We start from the raw sequence: 23,386 nt of genomic DNA, 5'->3' as shown, positions 1-23,386 counted from the left end.
AGGCTCATATTTAACCTTTCTAAGTTTGACTCTCTTTTTTTAATTGCAGGGCTTCAGAGTCTCCATTCATATAATTTGCCCAATGGCCTAGCTACTACTTAAGACACACCAAGCTACACTATCCTTATGGCCCCTTCCAGCCTCCTATTCTATGAAAGATGCCAAATTTTCCTGGAAAAAATAAAATTCTATCACTCAACTGCAAACAGAGCAACAGAATGAAACATCAGCTGTGGGGGGAAACTGAGGCAGCTGCAGCCTTCAGCATGATCCATGCACTGATTCCTCCACCACAAAGATGATCCAAGGGCTGGAACACCTCTGCTATGAGCACAGGCTGAGGGAGCTGGGGGTGTTCAGCCTGGGGAAGAGAAGACTCCTGGGGGGACCTCAGCACTGCCTTCCAATAGCTGAAGGGATCCTACAGGAAGGCTGCAGAGGGACTTTTCCTGAGGGTGTGTAGAGACAGGACAAGGGGGAATGGTTTGAAGCTGAGGGAGAGGAGGTTCAGACTGGATCTTAGGAAGCAGTTCTTCAGTGTGAGGGTGGTGAGACTCTGGAACAGGCTGCCCAGGGAGGTGTGGATGCCTGCTCTCTGTGGGTGTTCAAGGCCAGGCTGCTCAGGGAGGTTGTGGCTGCCTCCTCCCTGGGGGTGTTCAAGGTCAGGCTGGATGAGGCCTTGAGCAGCTGATTCAAGCTGGGAGGTGTCCCTGGGGTGGTTGGAGCAGATGATCTCTGAGGTCCCTTCCAGCCTAAGCCATTCTATGATTCTGCAAAATTTACCCACCCTGAACCTAGGCAAAAAGAGAACAAGCAGCACAGGAGAGCCCTGCGGAAGAAAGCTCTCCACAGAAAATCAGCTGGAAAGCAGCGACCTGGAAACATGAAAACCTGCACAAAATACTTGTGCTGACTACTGCAAATAGCTAACACACACCCCTCAAGCCCTGGGGTCCTCCCTCTTCTCCCCCTGTCAACAGGAGAAGGGACATTAAGGGAGATCCTGGCAAACTCTTGCAGTCCCCACACTTCGCAGGGATGGAGAGGGAGAAAGGGTTGGCTCTTACCAATTTGTGCAGAACCTGCTGTCTTCTGCCATTATTTTTCTTTCTTTCTTCTGCAGGATGGCCTTTGTGCTATGAGTAGAGAGAGAGCGAAGAGAAACGAAAGCGAAAGCCTGTGCGGCTGTAACTCCACCCAGAGCCAGCTGTTCAGCCGGCAGCAGCTCTTTAAAGGAGAACAGCAGCGCTGCCGCACCGCCAGCAGGGTTTAGTGCAAGTTCCAAGCGCAGATGAGTCTTTGAAGGAGCGTCCTGGGCTTTGCTTGGGCCTGGGTGAATTTGCTTCCTAGCAGCTGTGACAGTGCTGTGGTTCTGGATTTTCGTGACAGCAGCCCAGCTACCCCCTGCCCTGCACACAATACCCCCCTGTGCAACCCTCCTGTACCACCCTCCTGTACAACTCCCCTGTACAACTCCCCTGTACAACCCTCCTGTACAACTCCCCTGTACAATCTCATAGAACCATACAACCAATCAAGTTGGAAAAGACCTCAGAGACCATCAAGTCCAACCTGTCACCCAACACCTCCTAACTAAACGATGGCTTCAAGTGCCACACCCAATCCCCACCAGGGACAGTGACTCCACCACCTCCCTGGTCAGCACATCCCAGTGGCCAACAACTCTTTCTGGGAAGAACTTTCTCCTCACCTCCAGCCTAAACCTCCCCTGGCACAGCTTGAGACTGTGTCCTCTTGTTCTGCTGCTGGTTGCCTGTACAACCTGCCTGTGTCCTCTTGTTGTGGTGCATGGTTGCTCCTTGTGCGACCTCCTTGCGCAACCTCCCTGTACAACCCCCCTGTGCAACCCTCCCTAACAACCCCTCGGTGCAACCCCCCGTGCAACCCCCCCTTACAAACCCCCTGTGTAACCCCCTCCCCTTACAACCCCCCTGTGCAACCCCCCCTTACAAACCCCCTGTGTAACCCCCCTGTGCAACCCCCCTGTGCAACCCCCCTGTGCAACCCCCCTGTACCACCCTCCTGTCCAACCCCCCTGTACACCCTGCCCTGTACACCGCAGCCCGAAGGCCACCCTGCCTTACCTCCCCCGCTGCAGGAACCCAAACAATGGTCAGCGCCAGGGGAGTGAAGGCACAGCTCAGAAGGAGCAGGAGAGGGAAAACAGGAGAGAGAAAACTCCAAATATATAGCATTTGCAAGCCAGTGGGATGGTGCAAACACGAGTTTCGTAGCACCTTGCCCAGCCCCTGTGGCTTGTCCAGCCTCCTGCTTCCTGGAATTCTCTGGAAAACTCTTTTTTTTTTAACAAGTATTTCTCAGATAATATCATAGAATCATATAAATCATCCATCATATAAATCATATCAACTATAACACCCCAGCAGACTCCCAGGCTCCACTGTCTCCCACCTGAGCCTCAGACCCCTGCAGGGTACCCAGGTATGTGCCAGGCAAAACCTCCAGCCTGCATCACCCAGCTCTGCCTCTTTGGGGATATGCTCTCATGGCTGGGACTGATCCACAGCAGCAGAGGCCCCAGGTGCAGCAAGCTCTACCTGTGGCTGGGCTTCAGCTGGGGGTCATACAGCTCTGCACTTTACACACAGAACTTTAGAGGAGATGCAAGTAGAATCATAGAATTGTTGGGGTTGGAAAAGACCTCTAAGATCATCAAGTGCCAACCATCAACCCAACACCACCATGGCCATGAAACCATGCTCCAAAATTCCACGTCCAAACATTCCTTCAACACCTCCAGGGATGGTGACACCACCCCCTCCCCAGGCAGCCTGTTCCAATGCCTGAAGCCTCACCTCAGCTCTCCAAGAATGAGGCTGTTCTTCATCTAGCTTTTAGATTGCTCCTCAAGCTTAGCCAGAGAGACAAAAAGATCAGAACTCCACAGTTGCATGTGGATGCCAATGCCTTTAGAATTCTCTGCTGGAAGGCTCTGCCATTTCTTGTACCTGCTGCTACAACTGACCCCACACAGCAGCACAACCCAGGTGGCTCCTCTCTGGTGTTGTAGATCCTGCCTGGTGTGGAACTGGCTGGAAAGCAGCCCTGAGGAGAGAGACTTGGGGGTGCTGGTGGAGGAGAAGCTCACCAGGAGCTCTCAGTGTTGCACTTGCAGCCCGGAAAGCAAATCAGATCCTGGGCTGCAGCAAGGGAAGTGTGGCCAGCAGGGCAAGGGAGGGGATTCTCCCCCTCTGCTCAGCTCTGGGGAGACCCCACCTGGAGTACTGCCTCCAGGTCTGGAGCCTCTATTACAAGAGGGATCTGGAGGTGCTGGAAGGTGTCCAGAGAAGGGCCACGAGGATGAGCAGAGGGCTGGAGCTGCTCTGCTATGAGGACAGACTGAAGGAGTTGGGGCTGTTCAGTCTGGAGAAGAGAAGGCTCCGAGGTGACCTCATTGTGGCCTTCCAGTATCTGAAGGGGGACTACAAGAAGGCTGGGGAGGGACTTCTCAGGATCTCAGGTAGTGATAGGACTAGGGGGAATGGAATGAAGCTGGAGGTGGGGAGATTCCAGCTGGAGGTGAGGAGGAAGTTCTTCCCCATGAGAGTGGTGAAGCCCTGGAATGGGTTGTCCAGGGAGGTGGTTGGGGCCCCATCCCTGGAGGTGTTTAAGCCCAGGCTGGATGAGGCTCTGGCCAGCCTGATCTAGTGTGGGGTGTCCCTGCCTATGGCAGGGGGGTTGGAACTCGATGATCCTTGTGGTCCCTTCCAACCCTGACTGATACTATGATACTATGATAGTATGAATGAGATGCTGGAGGTGAGGAAAATATGAGCTGACCTTCTTAGTCTGCAAAATAGAGATGACAATATCAGTTCTTCTACATTGCTGAGGTGTTGGGAACAATCATCCAGCAGGATCTGCATGGTGCATTGTAAAGCCATGCACAGCAGATGCAGCTCAGAAATTGGTGTGGATCATTTCCCATCCAACCAAGCCTCTTCCATTCCATTTTTTTTTTCCCCTCTGGGAAAAAGAAAAGAAGAAGAAGAAGGGGGGGGGGAAAAAAGGAAGCTAAATAAGCCATTATTTAGACCTGGGAATAATGAGTGGTTATCTGGATTTTGCAACACAAATTATGTAATGAAGCAGAGAAAAGGCTTTTGAACAAATATGTTAATGAGATGGCAGCAATGGGAGAGGTTACAGAGTTGCCAGTTCAGAATAAAACATTTTTAATGTGATTTTTGTCTTTTGGTTTTGTTTTGGTGTTTGGTTTTTTTCTTCCCCCCCCCACTTTCTTTTGTAGTCATTGGCCTGCACAGCATTTGAATGTGCTTTAGGGCTTCATGCAAACTGTACAGGAAATAGCAATTCTGGGTCAAGAAAGCCTGCTCCAGCAACACACATTTGCTGAGAAATCCCCTGACTCAAAATTCATAATGAGGGCTTTTATGTAGAAAGTTGTTGGGCACAGGGAGTGCACAGAAGGGACTGCAGAGAAAGGACTGCAGAGAAAGGACTGCTCGTTCAGAGCCTCAAAAGCTTTTCTTGGAAAAATATCAGATGCTCCACTGGGAACTTGGTTGAGAGATACTCCTAAAGCAGCACAGGGAGCTGGCAGTGGCTGGAAAGCACTGACTGGAGGGAAAAAGGATTTCCTTTCCATTTAAATTCTGTGCAAACCCTTCTGTGCAAGAGCTCTTCCAGGCATCTTTTTTAAGTCAAGCATCACAGAGAGGTAAGTCTTGAGCTGGTTGGGTTTCAAATGTGCTTTTCAAAAGCCTAGGTAGGAGACACTTCTTTTCCTGCTAAGCCCTGGAATGTCTCAGAGTTGGTGGCTTTCGTTTGTGTTTCTCAGCATCAGGCAGGGTTGATCTTACAGCCCTTGGTTAATAGAATTGTGCTAAAACATTCTGTACCTCTGGGTGTTGCACAGAGCCTGCGAGATGAAAGAGCTTTAAAAAGAATCTGAGGGGAGTTTTTGTCTTGAGAGAATAGTAGTTATCTAGGTCAAATGGGCTGCTTTTAAACGGGCAAACACACTATACTTGTGTGCTTGGACAGCACTTCAATTAGAGGCAGCAAGTATGCATATCTGTAATTAAATGGATCAGCTGCTACCTGTAAATCCTCCTTGCCACAGACCATTCCCATCCAGCAAGAGCAGAAGTGGGATGATCGGTTTGAAGTCAGTAAGATCTATCAGAAAAGCTACTTCTTAGGAGTGACCTAAACTAAGCTAAAATATTTCCCCCCCTCCCCCAGAAAAATGTTTCCACCTGGACTGGAATTCCTACCTCCCAGGAGGTACCTTGATTTCCAGTCCCTTTCCACTTAACCCAAACAATGCAGGTCAGCCTTTGTTAACCGGTCTGCAGCAGCGTCCCAGTTTTGAGCAGGGCTCTTTCCAGGGGCTCGCATCACTGCCTCTGGCATCTGAAGTACAAAAGGGCAGGCTGCAGGACTCTGCCTGTGGTTTGACAGTGCTGTCAAGCTCATCTATGGACCTGCTGTCCTGAAAGGTGTGGCTGTGCCTGGATCCATACGTGGCCCAGCCTCCTGAGCTGGCTCTGGTGCTCCCCAGACACTTCATTCATCTGATTCTGCTCACTGACTCAGCAAACCAAAAAAACACTCTGCCTTCTTTATTGAACTCAACTGAGCCCCAGAGCCACCATGCAGGAAAGCCAGGGCAGGTGAGTGGCAGTGCTGTCTACAACTACCTGAAGGGAGGTTGTAGCCAGGTGGGGGTTGGTCTCTTCTCCCAGGCAAGCAGCACCAGAACAAGAGGACACAGTCTCAAGATGTGCCAGGGGAGGTTTGGGCTGGATGTTAGGAAGAAGTTCTTCATAGAAAGAGAGATTGGCCACTGGAATGTGCTGCCCAGGGAGGTGGTGGAGTCACCATCCCTGGAGGTGTTTAAAAAGAGCCTGGATGAGGCACTTGGTGCCATGGTTTAGCTGATTAGATGCTGTTGGGTGATAGGTTGGACTTGACAATCTCAAAGGCCTTTTCCAACCTGGTTAATTCTATTCTACTCCAGTGAGCCATGAGGTGGGCTTGGCTCTATTACTGCATCATATTCTTGGTGCTCTATATGTTTTTAAATGCCTGTGTTCATCAGGGTGTTCATTAGGGTGTTCACAGGGTGTCCCAGCAGCAAATGTGAGAGCAGTGGTGTCTAGTAAACCTACAAAGAGATTCAGGTATGAAGAGACCTGATTCAGCTTCTGGATCCACTTCATGTCACCACCCATGCCTAAGCCTATTTGCAACACAAAGATTTGAGTTCCTTTGTGAGCCAATTTGAAACTTATTACCAAGAAGAACAAGAGCAGCAGACTTTTTTCAACATCAAGGTATCAAAATGTAGCCAAAAAGGCTGCTCCAGTCTCCCTCTTCTGAACGGTCTCTGCAACCAAAGGCTCCTTTTACCTACTGTCCTTAGAGAAGATGGTGAAAACACACCGCTTCCATCCATCCCTGTAAACGCTGCTGAGGTCTCTGCTACTGACTGGAGGAAAGGATTCGCTTTCTTTCTCTTTCTTTCGTGAAGACCTGCAGTTAGTGCTCAATTAGCGTGAGTTAAATTTCAGGCTGTGGGAGGTTTTTGAATGCTCTCTTTGAACCGTCTAAAACTCCTCCTGCTGGAGGTTTTGCAAGCACCGCGGGCTCTCTGCAGCTTCCTTTTGCCGGGCTGTCAGACTACTTCTGTAAAGCAAGCAGCCAAAGCTTTGTCTGCCTTCTTGGCACAGCGAAGAGGAAGTTCATGGGCAAGTGGTGTGAAAGAGCTGCCATTCCTGCAGCACCCTCACATCCAGCTAGTGCCAAATGTATCTGGGCTGTAAGCACAGGCTGAGGAACAGCTGGAAGGCTTGCCAGATCCAGCGTGCTCCTCTGTGCCTCTTGGTTTATGCCTGCTGATCCCTTGTAGAGCAGTGCCCAGTCCTGGCAACCTGCAACCTGCTCTCTTCCCCCATTTCATCCAGTCATGCTCTTCCCTCCCTGCACCTTGATTAGGCATTGCACAGCTTTTCCACCTCCTTATCTGCATGTAGGTGAATCTGAATCTCTCTTGTCCTCAGTATCTCTCCTCCTGCCCATGCTGTCGCTGTTTGCATTGATATGTGGTGCTAACATCTGGATTCAGTCAGCTTCTTGGCCTCCCAGCTCTTAGAGTGGAGCATGAACTGACACATGTGAACCTCCAATGGTTTCTAAAATAATAGTGATGGAGGCATCTTAAACATGAAGTGTGCAGTGGTAGGATGGCTTCAGTACCAAGGTCAAATTTACCTTTTCAGCTTACTGGTTCAGTTCAGTGCAACCCTTTGCTCTTGCTGCTCAGCAGCTGCCTGGCTCTAGCTGAATTCCTAGCAGGCTTCCACAAGAACTGTAGCTGCCACTGGTTTGATTGCTCCTCAGCAGAGCCAGTAGAGACATTTTTCATTCACAGATGTTTCACATGCACCCCAATAAACAAACCTGCTCTCTTCCTGAAGCAAACCTCCAGAAAAGGAACCTACTTCTGCTAAAACAAAAAAAAAGGAGAGAGAAAGGGGTGAAGAAATAGAAGTTGCTCATTTCCATGGTCCTGCTTCAGATTTTGCCCAGGTTTTGCTTCAGTCAAAGTTTCAAATGCAGTTTGTCAGTGCTGGCCTTCATTCATTAAAAGATTAGAGTTGCTTAGTTTGGGACCTGTGTCTCAGATGAAGATTTAGGCAGAATTTCTTTCTTTCAAATCTGGACTCAGTGTGGTTCCTAGGTCTCTCCTTCTCTCCTGTAAGGTATTGCCACCTCCCTATTTTCCTCCTTCACTCCTTCCTTTCTGTAAGGTATTGCCACTTCCCTGTTTTCCTCCTTCACTCCTTCCTTTATGCTCTGTAATCTTCAGGGAAGCCTGCACCATCTTCTCATCCCTGATCCAGTCAGCTGTTCCTAGAAAGCCTAGCGACCATTGTTTCTCACACCCCTCTCCTTCCCTGCCCAAAGGTACACCCTTCTGCCTGGCAGTTGCTATATAAACACCAGAGGAGGGTACCCCACTATCCTTCAGCCTGGCTTTCTATTCTCCAGGTGCTTGTTCTTGTCTGTGAATCCTTTTCTGTTTTGTTCCATGTTACACAAGGTACTCTGCTGGCACACTGAAGGTGAGTTTGCAATCATTCTGCACAATAAGGAAATATTGACTCCTTCCTTTGTGTCTGCCAAAGGAGGACACTGAGGCATGGGCTGGCTAATTAAATTACCCACAGGAGTGACTGATCTCATTCCCAGGTACAGCAAGCAAGTCTCTTTTCACAGGATTAGTCCATCTGAAGCTATCCACACACGTTCAAGCCATGTCTTGTCTCCTTTCTGCACTGCATCTCATTTAAATAAGGGAGCCAGCAAATCATCTTTGCACTGAGCTATCAAAGTGAGCCTCAGTACAACTCCTTTAGAGTCAACTCTTTGCATTCTCTTAGTTGAGGGCCTGTGGTCCCTTTCCTTTGTTGACCTTTGTGTGGTTTTTTTTCATTGGAGGCTGGCCACAGGAATGCAAGTTTTGGCCAGCTCCCCACTTTCTGCCAGGCTCTGCTCTGGTGTGAAGTTTCCTCTGTGTTGGTTAAGTTACCCAGAGGGACTGCTGCGAAAGGTTTGGAGATTTGGAGTGTGCCCAGATCCGGTTGGCTACTATGTTCCTTAGTGGACATTCACTGCTTTTACAAATAGAGCAGTAACATTGGTGTCTTGTTTTGAACTTCTGTCACTCAAGTTCCCCTGGTCAGCAGAGGACGAACAGTGCAAGCTGTAGTCACAGCTCCCTTGTTACTGGCTGTGGAATCTGAAATTCTTTATTTCAGTGGGAAACTGCTTGGTAAAGGCTGTACTGACAGAATGCAGGATCAAACTCTCGAGAGATGATCTGTGCTGCCTTTCAGGTGGCTGCTGACACCTCAGAAGCAGAGCATAAAACAAGCACAAACTAGTTGTCTCCAGTCTAGTTTCCAGTCCCACCAGTTGTTCCTTTCTGCCACCTTGAGAGTGCTTTCCACCTGCTCAGCAGTACCATCACGTCTGGTTCTGTGGCTACAGTGTAGACCAGATCATTGCAAGGGACATTAACAGAACCACTTTCAAGCAGACCAGATCACTGCAAAGGACACTAACAAAACCACTTTCAAGTTAACCTTTCTGGGTTATTTTTAACCCAGATCACAGAGATGCGACCCCTGACAGATGGGCAGTGGAAGACAGCCATGCATGCCTGCACAGACCTCTGCTTTGCAGAGCCCCCCGCTGTGGTTTTAACTCTCCACTCCCCTAAAGGAGCTCAGTCCTCCCCCATCACTGCGTAAAGGAGTGAGAGGTGACCCCCCGCCGGCATCGTCAGCACCGCCTGGAAGTCCAGCACCTGGGAGAAGCACTTCGGCTCCTGCCTGCAGTCTGTGTTGTGAGAATTTGTGCTGACTGGCAACTTCTGTGGCCGTTATGAGCAGGGAGAGCTTTCTTAACACCTCCTCGCAGCTCGTGTGGTACCCCCACACACGGCCCTCACGCAGCTCTCCTCTCCCACGGAGGGTTTGCAGAAGCACACGAGTGGATGTGCCAAGCTATGGCCCGGCGCCCATCCGACGGAGCGGGCGGGCGGATTCTGTTTGGCCTGGATCAGGCCGAGGGCATCTCCCAGGTGTTGGGCAGGGACTGGGGCACCGCGTCCCGCAGGGCTGCTGCCGGCCGCGGGCAGGGAGGGAGGGTCCGGCAGGGCCGGGCGCGGGGCTGGCACCAGACCCGCGGTTCCCTCGCTGCCGCTCCGCGCTGGCACCGCTACCCGGCGGGACGGAGCCCGCTGCCCCAGGAGGGCGCGGGCGGGCCCGGTGTCCCGGCGGGGCGGGAGCGGCCGGCCCCCGGCAGGGCGGGCGGGTGGGTCGTGTCGCCCCCCGCCGCGTCCCTCCCGCCGCGGCCCCGCCGCCCGCTACTTAAGGCGGCAGCGGCGGGCGCTGCTCCTGCTGGCGCCCTGACCCTGTGTCCCCGCAGAAGATGGCCCCGACGTGCCTGCGACCCCTGCTGAGATACCGCTCCTTCGCCATCCTCTTCCTCACGCCGCTGCTGCTGCTGCCGCTGCCGGTCGCGGTAGCGACGCGGGTAAGTGACTGCGGGACCCCCCCGGCCCTGCTGCCCCCCCAGCAGTCCACCCCTCTGCCCCCCAGCTCCTGTCCTGCCAGCCGCACAGAGCACTGCCCGGGATTTCAGGGCACCTCAGGCAAGTCTATGCCGCAGACACCCAGTGCGGCACTGGCCACCAGGTCTGCCCTCGTCACTGCATCTCCTTTGCCACCTGAGTAGGCAGTGCCCGACCCCTGCCAAGGCAGTTCTGCTGCTCCACAGCGGACTGCAGCAGATCCTTCCTGCCCCCTGGTCCCTGAAACTTTCCGGGACAGCTCAGTTAGCTCCTCAGCCCCACATGTCAGGAGCCTGTGTTGCAGGTTTCACTCCCAGATGCTCTTCAGGCTCTGGTGCTAGGCAGCTGAACTTGCAGAGACTTCTGTGCCAGTCTCTGTTCATCCTAAGGCTTGTGCCACTGCCAGGACCCGGGATTCCCGTGGACCCAGCCCGTCTTGCAAATTAGCTGTGATTCTTTTGTGGCCAAAGACAAACATTGGCATAACTGACCTCACTCGGGATTGTGCCTTGCATTGTCTAATAGTGTACAGGACTTGTGAGCTCTCCAGGTGACCGCTGCTGGGGCTCAGAGGTACTTGAAAGGAGTGTTGCTGAGTGGTGCTCTCCACTCAGAAGCCCTATGTTGTGTGTTACGCAGTGACCATAACAAGGCTTCAAAGGCAACATCCTCCAATTCACACCCATCTTACCCCAGTGACGGGGGTGGCACAAACCCTTTGCTTTCAGTGGAGTTACAACAGCCTAAGATTGGAGTAACTCAGTGAGGAACTCAATCTTTAATCTCCTGTAGCCTTCATGGCAAAACGTGAAAGCTCAGTTAGCCTGCTGGAGGGTTAGAGGCTGTTGGAACATTGCACACAGCCCTTCTCAGAGACCTGCGTTGCTCAGTGTGTTTAGAAGTGCAGAAGCAGCACGCTTAGAAAGAGAATTGCCAGCCCTCCTGGCCTGGCTAAGGAATACCAGCCCTGCCAAGGTGCTCCTGGCTGTTAGGCAATCATTTGATCAATACTAGGAAAGCCAATTTCCTTACAAGAGAATAAGCATGTCCTCACTTTTCCAGTGGTGGATATTGTGTCACCAGTCTCAGCTGGGGAATTACAGGATTTCACAACAGGAGAGCAGCATTTGCATCAGCTCTCATTTGCCTGTTTGTTGTCTCCTGTGCAGAGACACTAAAGAAACATTCTGTGACTGTTCCACCGAGCCACAGATAGCTACAGGTGTACAGAACCAGATGTACACTCGATTCCAGATCCTGGGTTGTTTGAATTGGCTCTGCTTGTTGGAGTTAATTGATAAGCATGGTTGTATTTTTGAACCTCACATAAATTATTTACTCTCCACTCCACAAAAACCAGGGGGCCTTCTGTGCTGTGAGTTTTACCCACTTAAGGTCATCTATCTCTTTTTAATCTGGCAGCAGCTTAACCACAGTTGGTTTTGCACTCAGTTATTGTGGTGCAGCACAAATTGTGCCTCCTGTTTGTGAAGGGGAAGAGACTGAGAACAGGATCCAATACCTTCTGGTTTCTGAAGAAATGCTTGTCTTTAGAACTTGTGCTCCAGGAAACCTGAAAGGGGGGAAGGAAAGTAATTAAAATTGCATTTTAAAAAGCTGTTTTCTGGTTCTTGAGCTTCTCAACAAAATGGAAGGAAAACATTCCCCCCCCCTTATAAATGTCACCTCATGGCAATTTTAAAAGGTCACTCTAACACCATTTATTTTTGCAATAGAGTCCCATTTGTTGTATTAGAATAAAATCCTACAAACACAGGCTCTAAATAGGAGCAAATTCTGGAGGACAGAACTCTGGCCTCAGCTTTAAAACCCTGTTTACTGTTGGCTGATGAATGCTTGCTTCTCCAAACCATTTTGAAAGTACCAAGCAAGGAAGGTGAGGTTGCTGAGATGCCTGTGGCCACATCTCTGAGGTAGGGAGTCCCCTCAGTGGGTAACCACAGGAGGATTGGGGGAATTAAGTCTCTCTAAGCTATTTAGTCACCAGGGGGGGAAAAAAAAAGGTAAAAGGTTGTACTTTGTTACTTTACAAAGTTAAGAAGCTTTCAATTATTCAGTGGTATGGGCTCAAATGTGCTGTTGGACACACTTCAAAGACTTGAGGACTTCAGGCAAGTTAATCATCCACACTGGGAAATTTTGGCCATCCTTGAGAAAATCATGAAGTTGAAATGGAAACACCAAACTCTACAAACCTTGCTGAAAATCCTTGCCTCCATTCCTGGCGCTATTAAAAGTCCCTGCTTACCTCAGCTGCCAAGAGGGAGATCCACACTGGGCCCTTAGCTAGTTGTGGAGGGTTTGTTTTTCTCACACCCTACATTCTGGGGGGGGGAGTGTGCATCAGAACAAACACTGTGGTTAAGAAGAGCTTTTTATGCAAGTGTCTTCAGAAGAAGGTTTAAAAGAACCAAGTTTAAACCCTCATGCCTCTGCTGCCTGTTTCAGCATAACTTGTTAAGTTACAGATCACAGAATCAGAATTGTCAGGGTTCAAAGGGATCTCAAGGACTACCTTAGGTTCATGGGCAGGGACTCCTCACACTAGATGAGGTTGCTCACAGCCACATCCAGCCTGGCCTGAAAATCCTCCAGGGATGAGGCTTCCACCACCTCCCTGGGCAGCCTGTGCCAGTCTCTCACCACCCTCATGGGGAGGAACTTCTTCCTGACATCCAATCTGAATCTACCCAGTTAATAATAAAGGATTGCCTTGGCCCGTTGTAAGAGCTACCAATGTGTAGATTGTCTTTAAAATTAGTTCTCTGTGCCTGCCTGTGTCTTCCCCTCTGCTGCAGGAGGCTAAATGTGCATACATCATCATCATCATGGCTGTGTTCTGGTGCACTGAAGTGATCCCGCTGGCCGTGACCTCCCTCATGCCTGTGGTGTTTTTCCCTCTGCTTGGAGTTCAGAGCTCTAAATCAGTAAGGAACTTGCTCAGTCTGATACAGGGATGTCGATTCCTCTGCTTCCCCATCAGTGTTTGGCCATCCAGGGAAGTGCTCTGGTTCTCTGGTGCTGGTTTGGAACATGTTGAGCAGTGTTCAGGGCTCCTGTGTGGGTGGATAGGACAGGGTAGGATAGGATAGGATAGGATAGGATAGGATAGGATAGGATAGGATAGGATGGGATGGGATGGGATGGGATGGGATGGGATGGGATGGAATGGAATGGAATGGAATGGAATAGAATAGAATAGAATAGAATAGAATAGAATAGAATAGAATAGAATAGAATAGAATAGAATAGAATAGAATAGAATAGAATTAACCAGGTTGGAAATGACCTTTAAGATCATCAAGTCCAACCTATCATCCTTTTGCCCAGAATGAAAGGGTGTGGGGCTTGAGGTGGTAGAGGGGAAGAGCTCTTTCTAGGGGTGGATCCTGGTGGACAGCATCCCTTCAGTGCCTTCCCATGAGACAGCAGTACTGATATGTCCTGTGAAAGACGCACAGGGCAAACCTCTTCTGACAGGGTAGGGAGCATGATGCCAGCAAGTGTTCCCTCCAAAGTTCATTCTGGCTGCTGTGTGGCCCAAAAGCTGTCTTCAGGTTCTGTAGCTCAGCTTCACTGCTGGTCAAGAAGCTGGTAAGAGCAGGTGTGCTTGCTGAAGGTGCTCAGATGTCTGGGTTGGAGCTCAGCATTTCTAGCATCTGCAAAGTACTTTGAGCCCTTCACAGTGCTTTAGGAAACTGCTGTCATTCCCAAGGGTGCAAAAGGAAGGTTCATGATGCACAGAGGGCCCTTGCTCTAGATAGCTCAGCACTGGAACAGGAGATAAAGGCTTTGGGAGGCTGCAGGTAGCTCTGAGGCTGCAGCTGTCCCTTCTGCCGATGGGATGGGACCTGATGTGGGCTCTGAGAGGATGGAAGGCAAAATGTAATAGGGAATGGAGGAGAGGCAGCAGTGGGGGGCCCTGACCTACCTTCTCTACCTTCCAGGTGTGCCTGCAGTACCTGAATGACACAAACATGCTCTTCTTGGGAGGGCTGATTGTTGCAATTTCTGTGGAGCACTGGAATCTTCACAAAAGGATCGCACTGAGGGTCCTGCTGATCCTTGGGGTGAAACCTGCGCTGTAAGAGAATTACCTTTCTTCTTCCTTGCCTCTGACAGTTTAGCAGAGGCCCAGGGATAGTGTTTAACTGTCAGCAGGGAAGGGAACCTTCAGAAACCTCTTCAGCTGCAGTTGCAGAGTTTCCAGAAGTAAAGTCTGGCAGCAGAAAGAGTTTATTTGTCCTTCAGCCAAAAGCAGCATGTGGCTGAATTCTAGACACTTGCCACTGGGGACAAAATGATGACAGATTTCATCAGGCACAGGCTAAAGAGCTAAAGGGCTTTCTGGGACTCCCCCAGTGAAGGTGGCAGAGCTGTCCTGGAAGGGAACCTGGCCCTGCTTTGCGTTTCTGGGTGCCATACACGTCCCTGCCTGGGCTCTGCTCTCTGGGTTGCAGTGACCACAAAGCCTAGCAGCATCCACTTGCTTTCCTCCTTTCTCCTCTGCCTGTCTCTCTTTTCAGCCTCATGCTGGGGTTTATGATAGTCACTGCCTTCCTGTCCATGTGGATAAGTAACACAGCCACCACTGCTATGATGGTTCCCATTGTCCAGGCTGTCCTGGATCAAATGGACAACACAGAGTATGATGTGACCATGATGGAACAAGGAACTGGGCAGACAAACACAGTGATTGAGCTGGAAGAAAAGAATGCAGCAGATCCCACCACAGTGCATGGTAAGGGACCCAGTCAGCAGTGAGCTGATTCTGCTGAACTTGTTACACACTGAACTCCCTGACCTAGGAGTTCTCTGTACCTTTTCCAAGGAACAAGGATTTCTTTTACCCCACAGTGCAAGCTGTGCATGCACACAACAAAGTACCCTTTGGTGTTGCTGAGCTGGTTTGCAGTTGCCATAAATGCATTGTCCTGCTCCATTAGTCCAGCCAGACTTCAAGCTTAGGTTGTCAAGCAGCAGACACAGCAGTAAAATGACATGGTTAATGTAAACTGACATCATGTATTGATCTGAACAGTTATGCAAGACAAGAATTTGGGTTTGGGTGGGGTTTTTTTACTGCCCATAGTCACAGCTGTTAAAGCTGGTTGGGTTCTTGTTGTGGCATTGGAATGGTTCCAGTGACTACAATATCTGGCTGGTGGTAAGCCTCTCTGTGAAACAGCAAATTACTGCTCAGAAACTGTGGCATTGGTATGGACAATGGATGGTGTAGGTCCTCTCTCTTCAGCTCCTCGTGAGCAGGAGTCCAGAGTGTTTAGGGACATAGCTGAGAAAGAAATGGCCATACACAAACTGAAAGCACTGAGCCTGCAGACCCTGCCCTGAACTCTTTGCCTCCCTAACCTGACCCCAGACAAGTCATGCTCTTTGTGTCCAGTGGTAAGCAATGGACAGGTCCCAGATGACCCCAGGTCTTCTGAGGAGAAGAGACTGAGGAAGCGCATCTGTAAGGGGATGACTCTCTGCGTCTGCTACGCTGCCAGCATCGGGGGCACCGCGACGCTCACCGGCACAGGACCCAACATGGTGCTGAAAGGGCAGATGAACCAGTGAGTCATTGCTGCTGCTGCAGCTGCCTCTGCACACTCACAGAATCCTGGAATGGCTCAGGTTGGGAGGGACCTCAGAGCTCATCTGCTCCAACCTCCTGCCATGGGCAGGGACACCTCTCAGCTAGGCTCAGCTGCTCAAGGTCACATCCAGCCTGGCCTTGAACACTCCCAAGGAGGAGGCAGCAACAACCTCCCTGGGCAGCCTGTTCCAGAGTCTCACCACCCTCCTACTGAAGAACTTCTTCCTCAGCTCCAGTCTAACCCTGCTCTGCCTCAGCTTCAAACCATTCCCCCTTGTCCTGTCCCTAGACACCCTCAGGAAAAGTCCCTCTGCAGCTTTCCTGTAGGATCCCTTCAGGTATTGGAAGGCAGCTCTAAGGTCCCTCCCAGAGCCTTCTCTTTTCTCTTCTGCAGGCTGAACACCCCCAGCTCCCTCAGCCTATCCTCATGGCAGAGGCTACTGTTTAACTGTTTCTGTGACCAAGTGTCCAGCCTTAGATGAAGGTGTCAGTTGCAAGCTATAAGCAGTGACTCACCAGTCCATGAGCTGAGAGTGAGGAATGTCTGGGAAGTAATTGGCCTCATTTTTTGCTGCAGCCTGTTTCAGGCAGCTATGTGCTGATGTTATAGTTCTCCTGAGAAACTTGGAAGTACTTGCTGCTAATCAGCCAACAGCTGGTTGATCATGAGGTACTGATCTTTGTGCCTCCCCTTCTCATCAGAGAATGATGAACTCCTCCTACACACAGCGAAGAGAGCTGAAATAGCCTCTCCTGCAATATTAATCCTCCATGCTGTGGCTGTGGAAACTACAGATGCTGCTGGAAAGGAAAGGAGAGGAAATGAGTTATCCACAACATGCTCTTGGCTAAACTGAGTTTAGGAATTGGTTTAAGTGGAAATTTTGCAGACTCCACAACAGTCCTCAACATTGCTTCCTCCTGTTGGGAGTACCTCAGCCTGTTGGGTTTAACAGCCAGCTGGAAATCTGCTGTTGATGTTTTTCCCTCCAGCCATTACTGATGGACACAGGGAGGAACAAAAATTGCTGCTCTTAAAACACTGAGCTCATTCTTTTAAGCCAGCAGCCTGGTCTTCTGTTGAAGTGGCAGAAGTGCAGCTGCTCATTTCAGGAGAGGCAATTCTTGCTCTCTTGCTGGAAAGAGGGAGGAGGGAAAAATGAATGTCCTGTCCTGGGATAAATGAGCAGGCATGTTGGAAGTGAGAAGCACCTAGAATGTGTGGGGAATCTTTCAGCAGTGCTTGCCTTAGAGAGCCCTAAAATACCACCATGAGCTCCTGTATGCACTGGAGTTAAATCTAGGGAAAACCAAGGAGCAGTTAAGCTCTGCTCTGAAATCCAAGCTGCCTTCCTAGAGGGTTAGGCTGTGGATGTTGCCTGTGAGTGCTTGCAGGGGTTGTCCTAGTTTTATGTCACATCTTAGAGGGAGGTGTTTGGGCATTGACACAGAAAGCCTTTCTCTTTGCAGGTTGTACCCCAACAACAATGATGTTGTGAACTTTGCTTCCTGGTTTGGCTTTGCGTTCCCAAACATGGTTCTGATGTTGGTGCTGGCTTGGCTTTGGTTACAGTGCTCCTTCATGGGACTCAAGTGAGTGTTTCAAGTACATGACACTGTGTAAATCCCTCAGCTACTGCAGATCAGCCTGCTGAGAAACCTAGACAAATGCACTGACAAGTTCCTGCTTTTGTAGCAGGGAGCAGCTCCATTTCCCAACAACTTTTGAGGTGTGGAAACTTTCTGCTTTCGTGGGGCTCGCACCAAGGCAAAAGCTTTCTGCATTCTTCAGGCTCAGACAGAATTGCTTGTTTAATTTCTTTTTCAATCTCACACCTGTGGATTTCAGCCCCAGGAGAGCTGGCAAGAGCTGGTTTGCTACCCTTCAATCAAAACTGGAGGTTTTTTCATCCCAGGTTGTTCCAAATTTGACAGAGGATTGGGCTCCGTTCACAGACTCCATTCCTCTGTGAGAACTGGCATCTTCCCCATGAAATATTTTGACACTGTTGTCACTTCTTTGTTCCTGACCTCTGCTGGAGTCTGTGTCTGCCCCAGGAGTGACAGCTTCAGAGTACCAAGCATGTCTGTCAAGCCCTCTGGTACGTTAATTCTTACAGCGTTTTCCTCTCCCTTTTTCTTAAAGCTTTAAAAAGAGCTGGGGCTGTGGGACAGAGAGAACTGCCAAAGAGAAAGCTGCATACAATGTGCTGAAGGCAGAAATGAAGAAATTAGGTCCCATCACTTATGCTGAATTCAATGTCCTCCTGATGTTTGTCCTGCTGGTTCTCTTGTGGTTTTCCAGGCACCCAGGCTTTGTCAAAGGCTGGGCTAGCAGGCTCTTCCCAGAAGGAGAAAAGTAAGTTTTTCAATGGACTTGTTCTTTCATCCCATACCTTCTTGACCGTGAATCAGACTCCCATTTTGAGTGTGGGGTCCCTCACCCCAGGCTGGCCTCAGTTCAGGTGTTTGCTGGGCTCTGTCCTGTCTCTTGTGCCTGAGATCACCACTTGAGCTGTTGTTTGACAGCTTGTGCTGCAGTGAAGGCTGGGGATGGGACATGGAGCAAGCTGAGCCTCCTAAAGGAGGAGAAAATTCATGAATGCTGGTCTCAGTCACACTGAAGTACCTGTTAGCAGTTTGTTTGCATGAGCTCCAATCGCTTGTGGTGTCACTGGAATGTTGGGCAATATCACCTCAATGCAATGCCTTAGAACTCACTGGGGCATTGATTGGGCGCTGTGAGTGGCTTAGAACACCAGATGCAGGATGGGACTATCAGGCCAGCTCTTTACACATCTCTCTTTAAGGTACAACTGGTTTGAGTTTTGCCTTTGCCACGGAGAGGTAGCCCTGCTCCCTGGAGCTGCTGTCATCTGTGGCTGGTTATGAATGCCTAACTGCAGCTAGGCTCTCGTGTTCCTGGTGATTGTGTTGTGGCAGGGCTGAGAGACCTCGGTCATGAACTAATGACCCATCTTGCTAATGAACAGACCCCAAAGAGGATGCCAGAGAGCAGTGACTGCAGTGCTGGAAGGCAGCCACCTTCCAGGAGAGAGATGCCTGTTTTCTAAGCTCTATTCTTTCTTCTTCTTTAGGTATATCACCGATTCTGCTCCTGCTGTGTTTATTGCCCTGATGCTGTTTATCCTTCCTGCTAATAAACCCAAATTCATAGGCTGGAATCCAAGCATATCTGACCCTGAACAGACAGAAGAAGGTATTTGAAAGAGGAATTGTAACCTTGTGAAACAGCCAGCTCCAGCTAACATGGCAGAAACATCCAACAGTCCCTGCTCCTGTTTGTTACCCTCAGCCCATGCAGGTTTCTCAGTAACATGCATCTGCCTGTTGGGTCTTTCCCTGCTACCTTGTAGAGCAGGAGACAGGATGTCTTCTCTCACCTAAAACATGTTCTGCTTTTCATTTCTCACTTCAGATATAAAAAAGCCATTTTTATCAGCCCCGCTGCTAGACTGGAATGTGGTTCAGAGGAAGATGCCCTGGAGCATTGTGCTGCTGCTGGGAGGAGGTTTTGCTTTGGCTGATGCAAGTGCAGTATGTCCTGACATCTGTTTTTCCCTGACTCAAAGGCGAACTTCCCTGGTTTGTTATCTAGTCCTGTGTTGCTTACTGGGCATGCACCCAAAGCCAAACCCAGTAGGGATGTTCAGATCTGGAGGCAGATCCAAATTAGCAAGAACTGGGAGGGCAGGTAAATGTTTGTGCCTCTCTTTGTTCAGGAGTTTGTGTGCTCTGGCTCAATTCCTTCAGTTTGCCTTACCTGCTGAGTAGTTTGGGACCTTCACTGGCTGGGCAGGCCAGAAAAGCAGCCTGCTTGGGTTTTTTTTCTGCTATCACAATCCCAGCCCTGGCTAGAAAAGAAATAGAAATATAGGTAAGACTTGGAAGATTTTTCAGTACCATCTGGGGTTTGTTTAAAGGATTTAAACCAAACTGCTACTGAAGTGGTCAGGAAGAATATCACTGGGGGTAGCCACCTCCCAAAATGGTGTGCAGTGGGGTTTCTTGACCCTCATGTCAGTGGCTTTTGACAGGCAATATGATGCATTCCACAAGCCCATGGCTGGAGCCTGTGCTCAGGAATTCACAGCAAGGCAGCTGAATCCCCCAAAGAGGAAAGAATCTTGAGGTGGACCATATTGTTTCCTTCATCACTGCTAAGATGCATCTAAATCAGAGCAAGACTTAGAATCACAGAATTGTCAGGGTTGGAAGGGACCTCAAGGCTCAGCCAGTTCCAACCCCCCTGCCATGGCCAGGGACACCTCACACTACAGCAGGTTGCTCAGAGCCACATCCAGCCTGGCCTGAAAAACCTCCAGGGATGAGGCTTCCACCACCTCCCTGGGCAACCTGTGCCAGGCTCTCACCACCCTCATGAGGAAGAACTTCTTCCTAACATCCAATCTCAATCTCCCCACTTCTAGTTTTGCTCCATCCCCCCCAGTCCTATCCCTCCCTGACACCCTCAAAAGTCCCTCCCCAGCTTTCTTGTAGCCCCTTAAGAAAATTAGTTATCAACCTTGCTGTGCTCTGGGAGGATTCATACTCACATCTAAGTTTTGTGGCTAGATAGTTTTAAACCATGGGGCAAATGAAAACTCTAGGGCCTTCCATTCATCTACATTCATCATGGATACATTATTGAGGCTCCAGAGCATCAGAAGCCATCACATCAAAAGGTTTTGTAAGCAGATTGAGTCAACTGCTGCCTGTCTTCCTAGAACAGAGTACTGATACAGCAGAAACATTGCAAATACATGGCAGGAGGCTCCTGAGGGACATGCTAGGGATTTGCAGTCACCTCACCACAGCAGTAACTGCTTCTGCTCAGCCCAATCCCATCATTTTGGGAGCAGTGTGAGCAGGTATCTGGCTTCCAGCACAATCAGTGCAGTGGGACTCAGGCCTATGGCTGGCTGGCAAGGAATTTCTTTTGGTGTTCCTGAGAGGTGATTGCATTTCCTGGATGGCGTTGGTATAATTCAGGAGCCACCTAGCATCACTTGGCAGGAATGTTACAGGTAACAGGAGTGCCCTGCTGGTGAGCTTGGGCTCCTAAGCCTCCCTGAAAAACAGCTGTTGTTTTCTTGTCAGAACTCTGGGCTCTCAGCTTGGCTGGGTCATCAGATGACTCCTCTAGGGTCCATCCCACCGTGGGCCATTGCAACAGTGCTCTCCCTGATCATAGCTGTCTTCACCGAGTGCACCAGCAACGTCGCCACAGCCACCCTCTTCCTCCCTGTCTTTTCATCCATGGTAAGGCTGCTTCCACCCCCTTCTCCTCTCAGCTGTGGGGCCAGAGTTAGCCTGGCAGTCTCTAGTGGCAAAGCAATGTCTGGATGTTATCGTCTCGATTGTTGCTCCAAAGTTAATCTGAAAGCCAGCTCTGAAACAGTCCATCTGGCAGTGCCATAATGGGGCCTGGGCTTAGCTGGTGTCCCCTGATACCTGCTTAGCATCCCATGTAAACAGAGAGTGGGAATGCAGCCTTCCCCACTCTGCCCTGCCTATATGTCTGGAGCCTGAGCACCAGCTTTCCAGGAGAAGCAGCCGATCCAGGATGCCTCTCCACAGGGACCCTCACTGAGTGCAGACCTTCTGTGAGGTGTCCCTCAGCCCTGGAGAAAGTGAAGGCAGAGCCTCCTTTTTTCCTACAGATCAACAAACATCAGCTACTTCTGGTCATTTTATACTGAAGCCATCACCTCAGGGCTGGAAAACCACACACAACCCCCACCAAAGCAACCCAAAATCCAGCACTTGCCATCGATCCCTTTGAATGGTTTCTTGGATCTTCATGGATTGATGCTTAGAGCAGAGAGAGTGGCAAGCTTCATGGTCAGCAATCTGTCATTTGTCCCCAGGAGGCCAGAACAATTTTAAAGCACAGGAAAGAAAACCTGGCAAGTTCTGCTGGTGGTTCTGAGCAGAGTGGAAATTGTAGCATGATGGGGGGAGGAAAAAGAAGTTATTTTTGTTATTAATATAGAAACTGCTTGATTCTAGGCTGTTCTCATCCAATTATCCCAATCAAGGTGCTGAGCTATTAGTGACTTCAACTGGCACTTAAGTTCTGAGTCCCACAGAGTTTGTGTGAGGCCCTGGTAATTATGATGCTGTCCTTATGTTACCCTGGGGAAAAAAAATGTGGTCCCGAGGTCAAGGAATAAATTTGACCAGAACTCCAAATTATACCATAGAGCAAAACAAACAGTGAGAGGGAATCCAACAGCATTTCGAAGTGTGGTGGGACAGGAAAGGAAGGCAAAGCTATCTTGAAGCACATGTGGCTGCTTGTGAAGGACCAGGAGGGGAAGAGAGACAGTGCCCGAGTGCTGTGGGGAAAATGTTCTTGGTGCTTTTGCTGTGGAACACCTCCAGAGTGATACTGTGATTGCAGGCTGCCTCTGTCAAGATCCATCCTTTGTATGTGATGCTGCCTGGGACTCTCAGTGCCTCCTTTGCCTTCATGCTGCCTGTTGCCACACCACCAAATGCCATCGTGTTCTCCTACGGCCACATTCGTGTCCTGGATATGGTAAGAGGATGATAGCCTGGAGCTCTCCATGGCCTTTCTGCAGCTGAAGCTATAAACTGACAAGTCTTTAAAGTCTTTTAAGACAGCTCAGAAGTCTGTTAAACACTGAAGGGTTAAAATGCAGTCAGTGCTTTGCAGTCTTCTGGGGCTTTGGCAAGTGCAGCTGAAGCCTTGTTTCCACTGGAGCTGAAGGCAGAAGGCAGCAATCAGTTGCCCTAGGCTCTGGTCCTCTGATTGCCTGCCAGACCACACAGTGCCCAGCACCCAGACATTATTGGCTTCCTAACTAGAGGCTTGAAGGGGCAGAAGCTGTACTTTAACTAATAAGAGCTACTTGTACATGGCTTAAAGCTCCTGGTTAAATAGCAGTGTGCAGTGCACAGCAGGGCCCTGCTGTGTGCTGCCTGAGTGAGAGCACAGGGCAGGGGGCACAGTGGCTCTTCCTGGCAGCTATTTGGCCATGGCCTTCTCTTGTGTATGCAAAAATAGGCCTTGCTGCAACTGGCTGTGCTGCTCTTTGGTTATTGCTGTTGGTTTGGACTTTTGTCCTCACAGGTTAGATCTGGAATAGTGATGAACATCATTGGAGTCTTCTGTGTCACACTGGCCATCAACACATGGGGAAGACCTATGTTTGAGCTGGACACCTTCCCAGCCTGGGCAAACAGCACAACTAACCAGTGAGCAGTGAAGATTTCACGTGTGAAAGAAGGAAAGGACCCTTACTACTACTCCTTATTGCCCAAAGCTCTAGCTAAAGTCTCACCACTGCTTCAGATCTGGTGTCAGGTGGTTGCTACCTTCTGGGAGCCACACCTCAGGTCAGGCAAGAACCAGCTCCAATTCATCCCAGCTGTGCTGGAGCCAGAAGTGCTGTTTAATTACACAACCTTAAGGATCATGTGTCTGGATCATGAGTGTGACCAAGTGATCTGCTGTACCTGCAGCCGAGGTCGAGGTTGAGAGCTTACCAAACGTTCAATAAAGAGAGGGCAGGCTGCTCTGTGGAATGGTTGCAACTGCCCTGTCACTGGGGTCTGCTGGGAGCCAG

The 23,386-nt window shown here is 50.0% G+C and overlaps 1 protein-coding gene across 1 annotated transcript; it reads left to right on the top strand.

Moving 5' to 3' along the window:
- Positions 1 to 9,919: 9,919 nt before the first annotated feature.
- Positions 9,920 to 23,386, top strand: SLC13A5 (solute carrier family 13 member 5). The gene is made up of 12 exons (XM_009902898.2): positions 9,920 to 10,113; positions 12,970 to 13,098; positions 14,119 to 14,255; positions 14,698 to 14,912; positions 15,576 to 15,747; positions 17,241 to 17,363; positions 17,917 to 18,129; positions 18,869 to 18,990; positions 19,210 to 19,328; positions 20,892 to 21,053; positions 22,198 to 22,335; positions 22,891 to 23,386. Exons 1-12 carry the CDS (start codon positions 10,009 to 10,011, stop codon positions 23,017 to 23,019), a joined length of 1,764 nt encoding a protein of 587 aa, XP_009901200.2. The 5' UTR covers positions 9,920 to 10,008; the 3' UTR covers positions 23,020 to 23,386.

This window comes from Dryobates pubescens, chromosome 13 (assembly GCF_014839835.1).
Source record: "Dryobates pubescens isolate bDryPub1 chromosome 13, bDryPub1.pri, whole genome shotgun sequence".
Taxonomy (NCBI): domain Eukaryota; kingdom Metazoa; phylum Chordata; class Aves; order Piciformes; family Picidae; genus Dryobates; species Dryobates pubescens.
Note: the sequence above shows the minus strand (reverse complement) of the source record. Positions and strands in the feature narration are given on the sequence as shown.

Excerpts from the sequence above, each read along its gene's own strand:
- SLC13A5 (XM_009902898.2), top strand. The coding sequence starts at position 10,009 with ATGGCCCCGACGTGCCTGCGACCCCTGCTGAGATACCGCTCCTTCGCC. Across the intron at positions 15,748-17,240 it reads CTGAAAGGGCAGATGAACCA|GTTGTACCCCAACAACAATG; the intron begins GTGAGTCATTGC and ends TTCTCTTTGCAG. Across the intron at positions 18,991-19,209 it reads CCCTGAACAGACAGAAGAAG|ATATAAAAAAGCCATTTTTA; the intron begins GTATTTGAAAGA and ends TTCTCACTTCAG.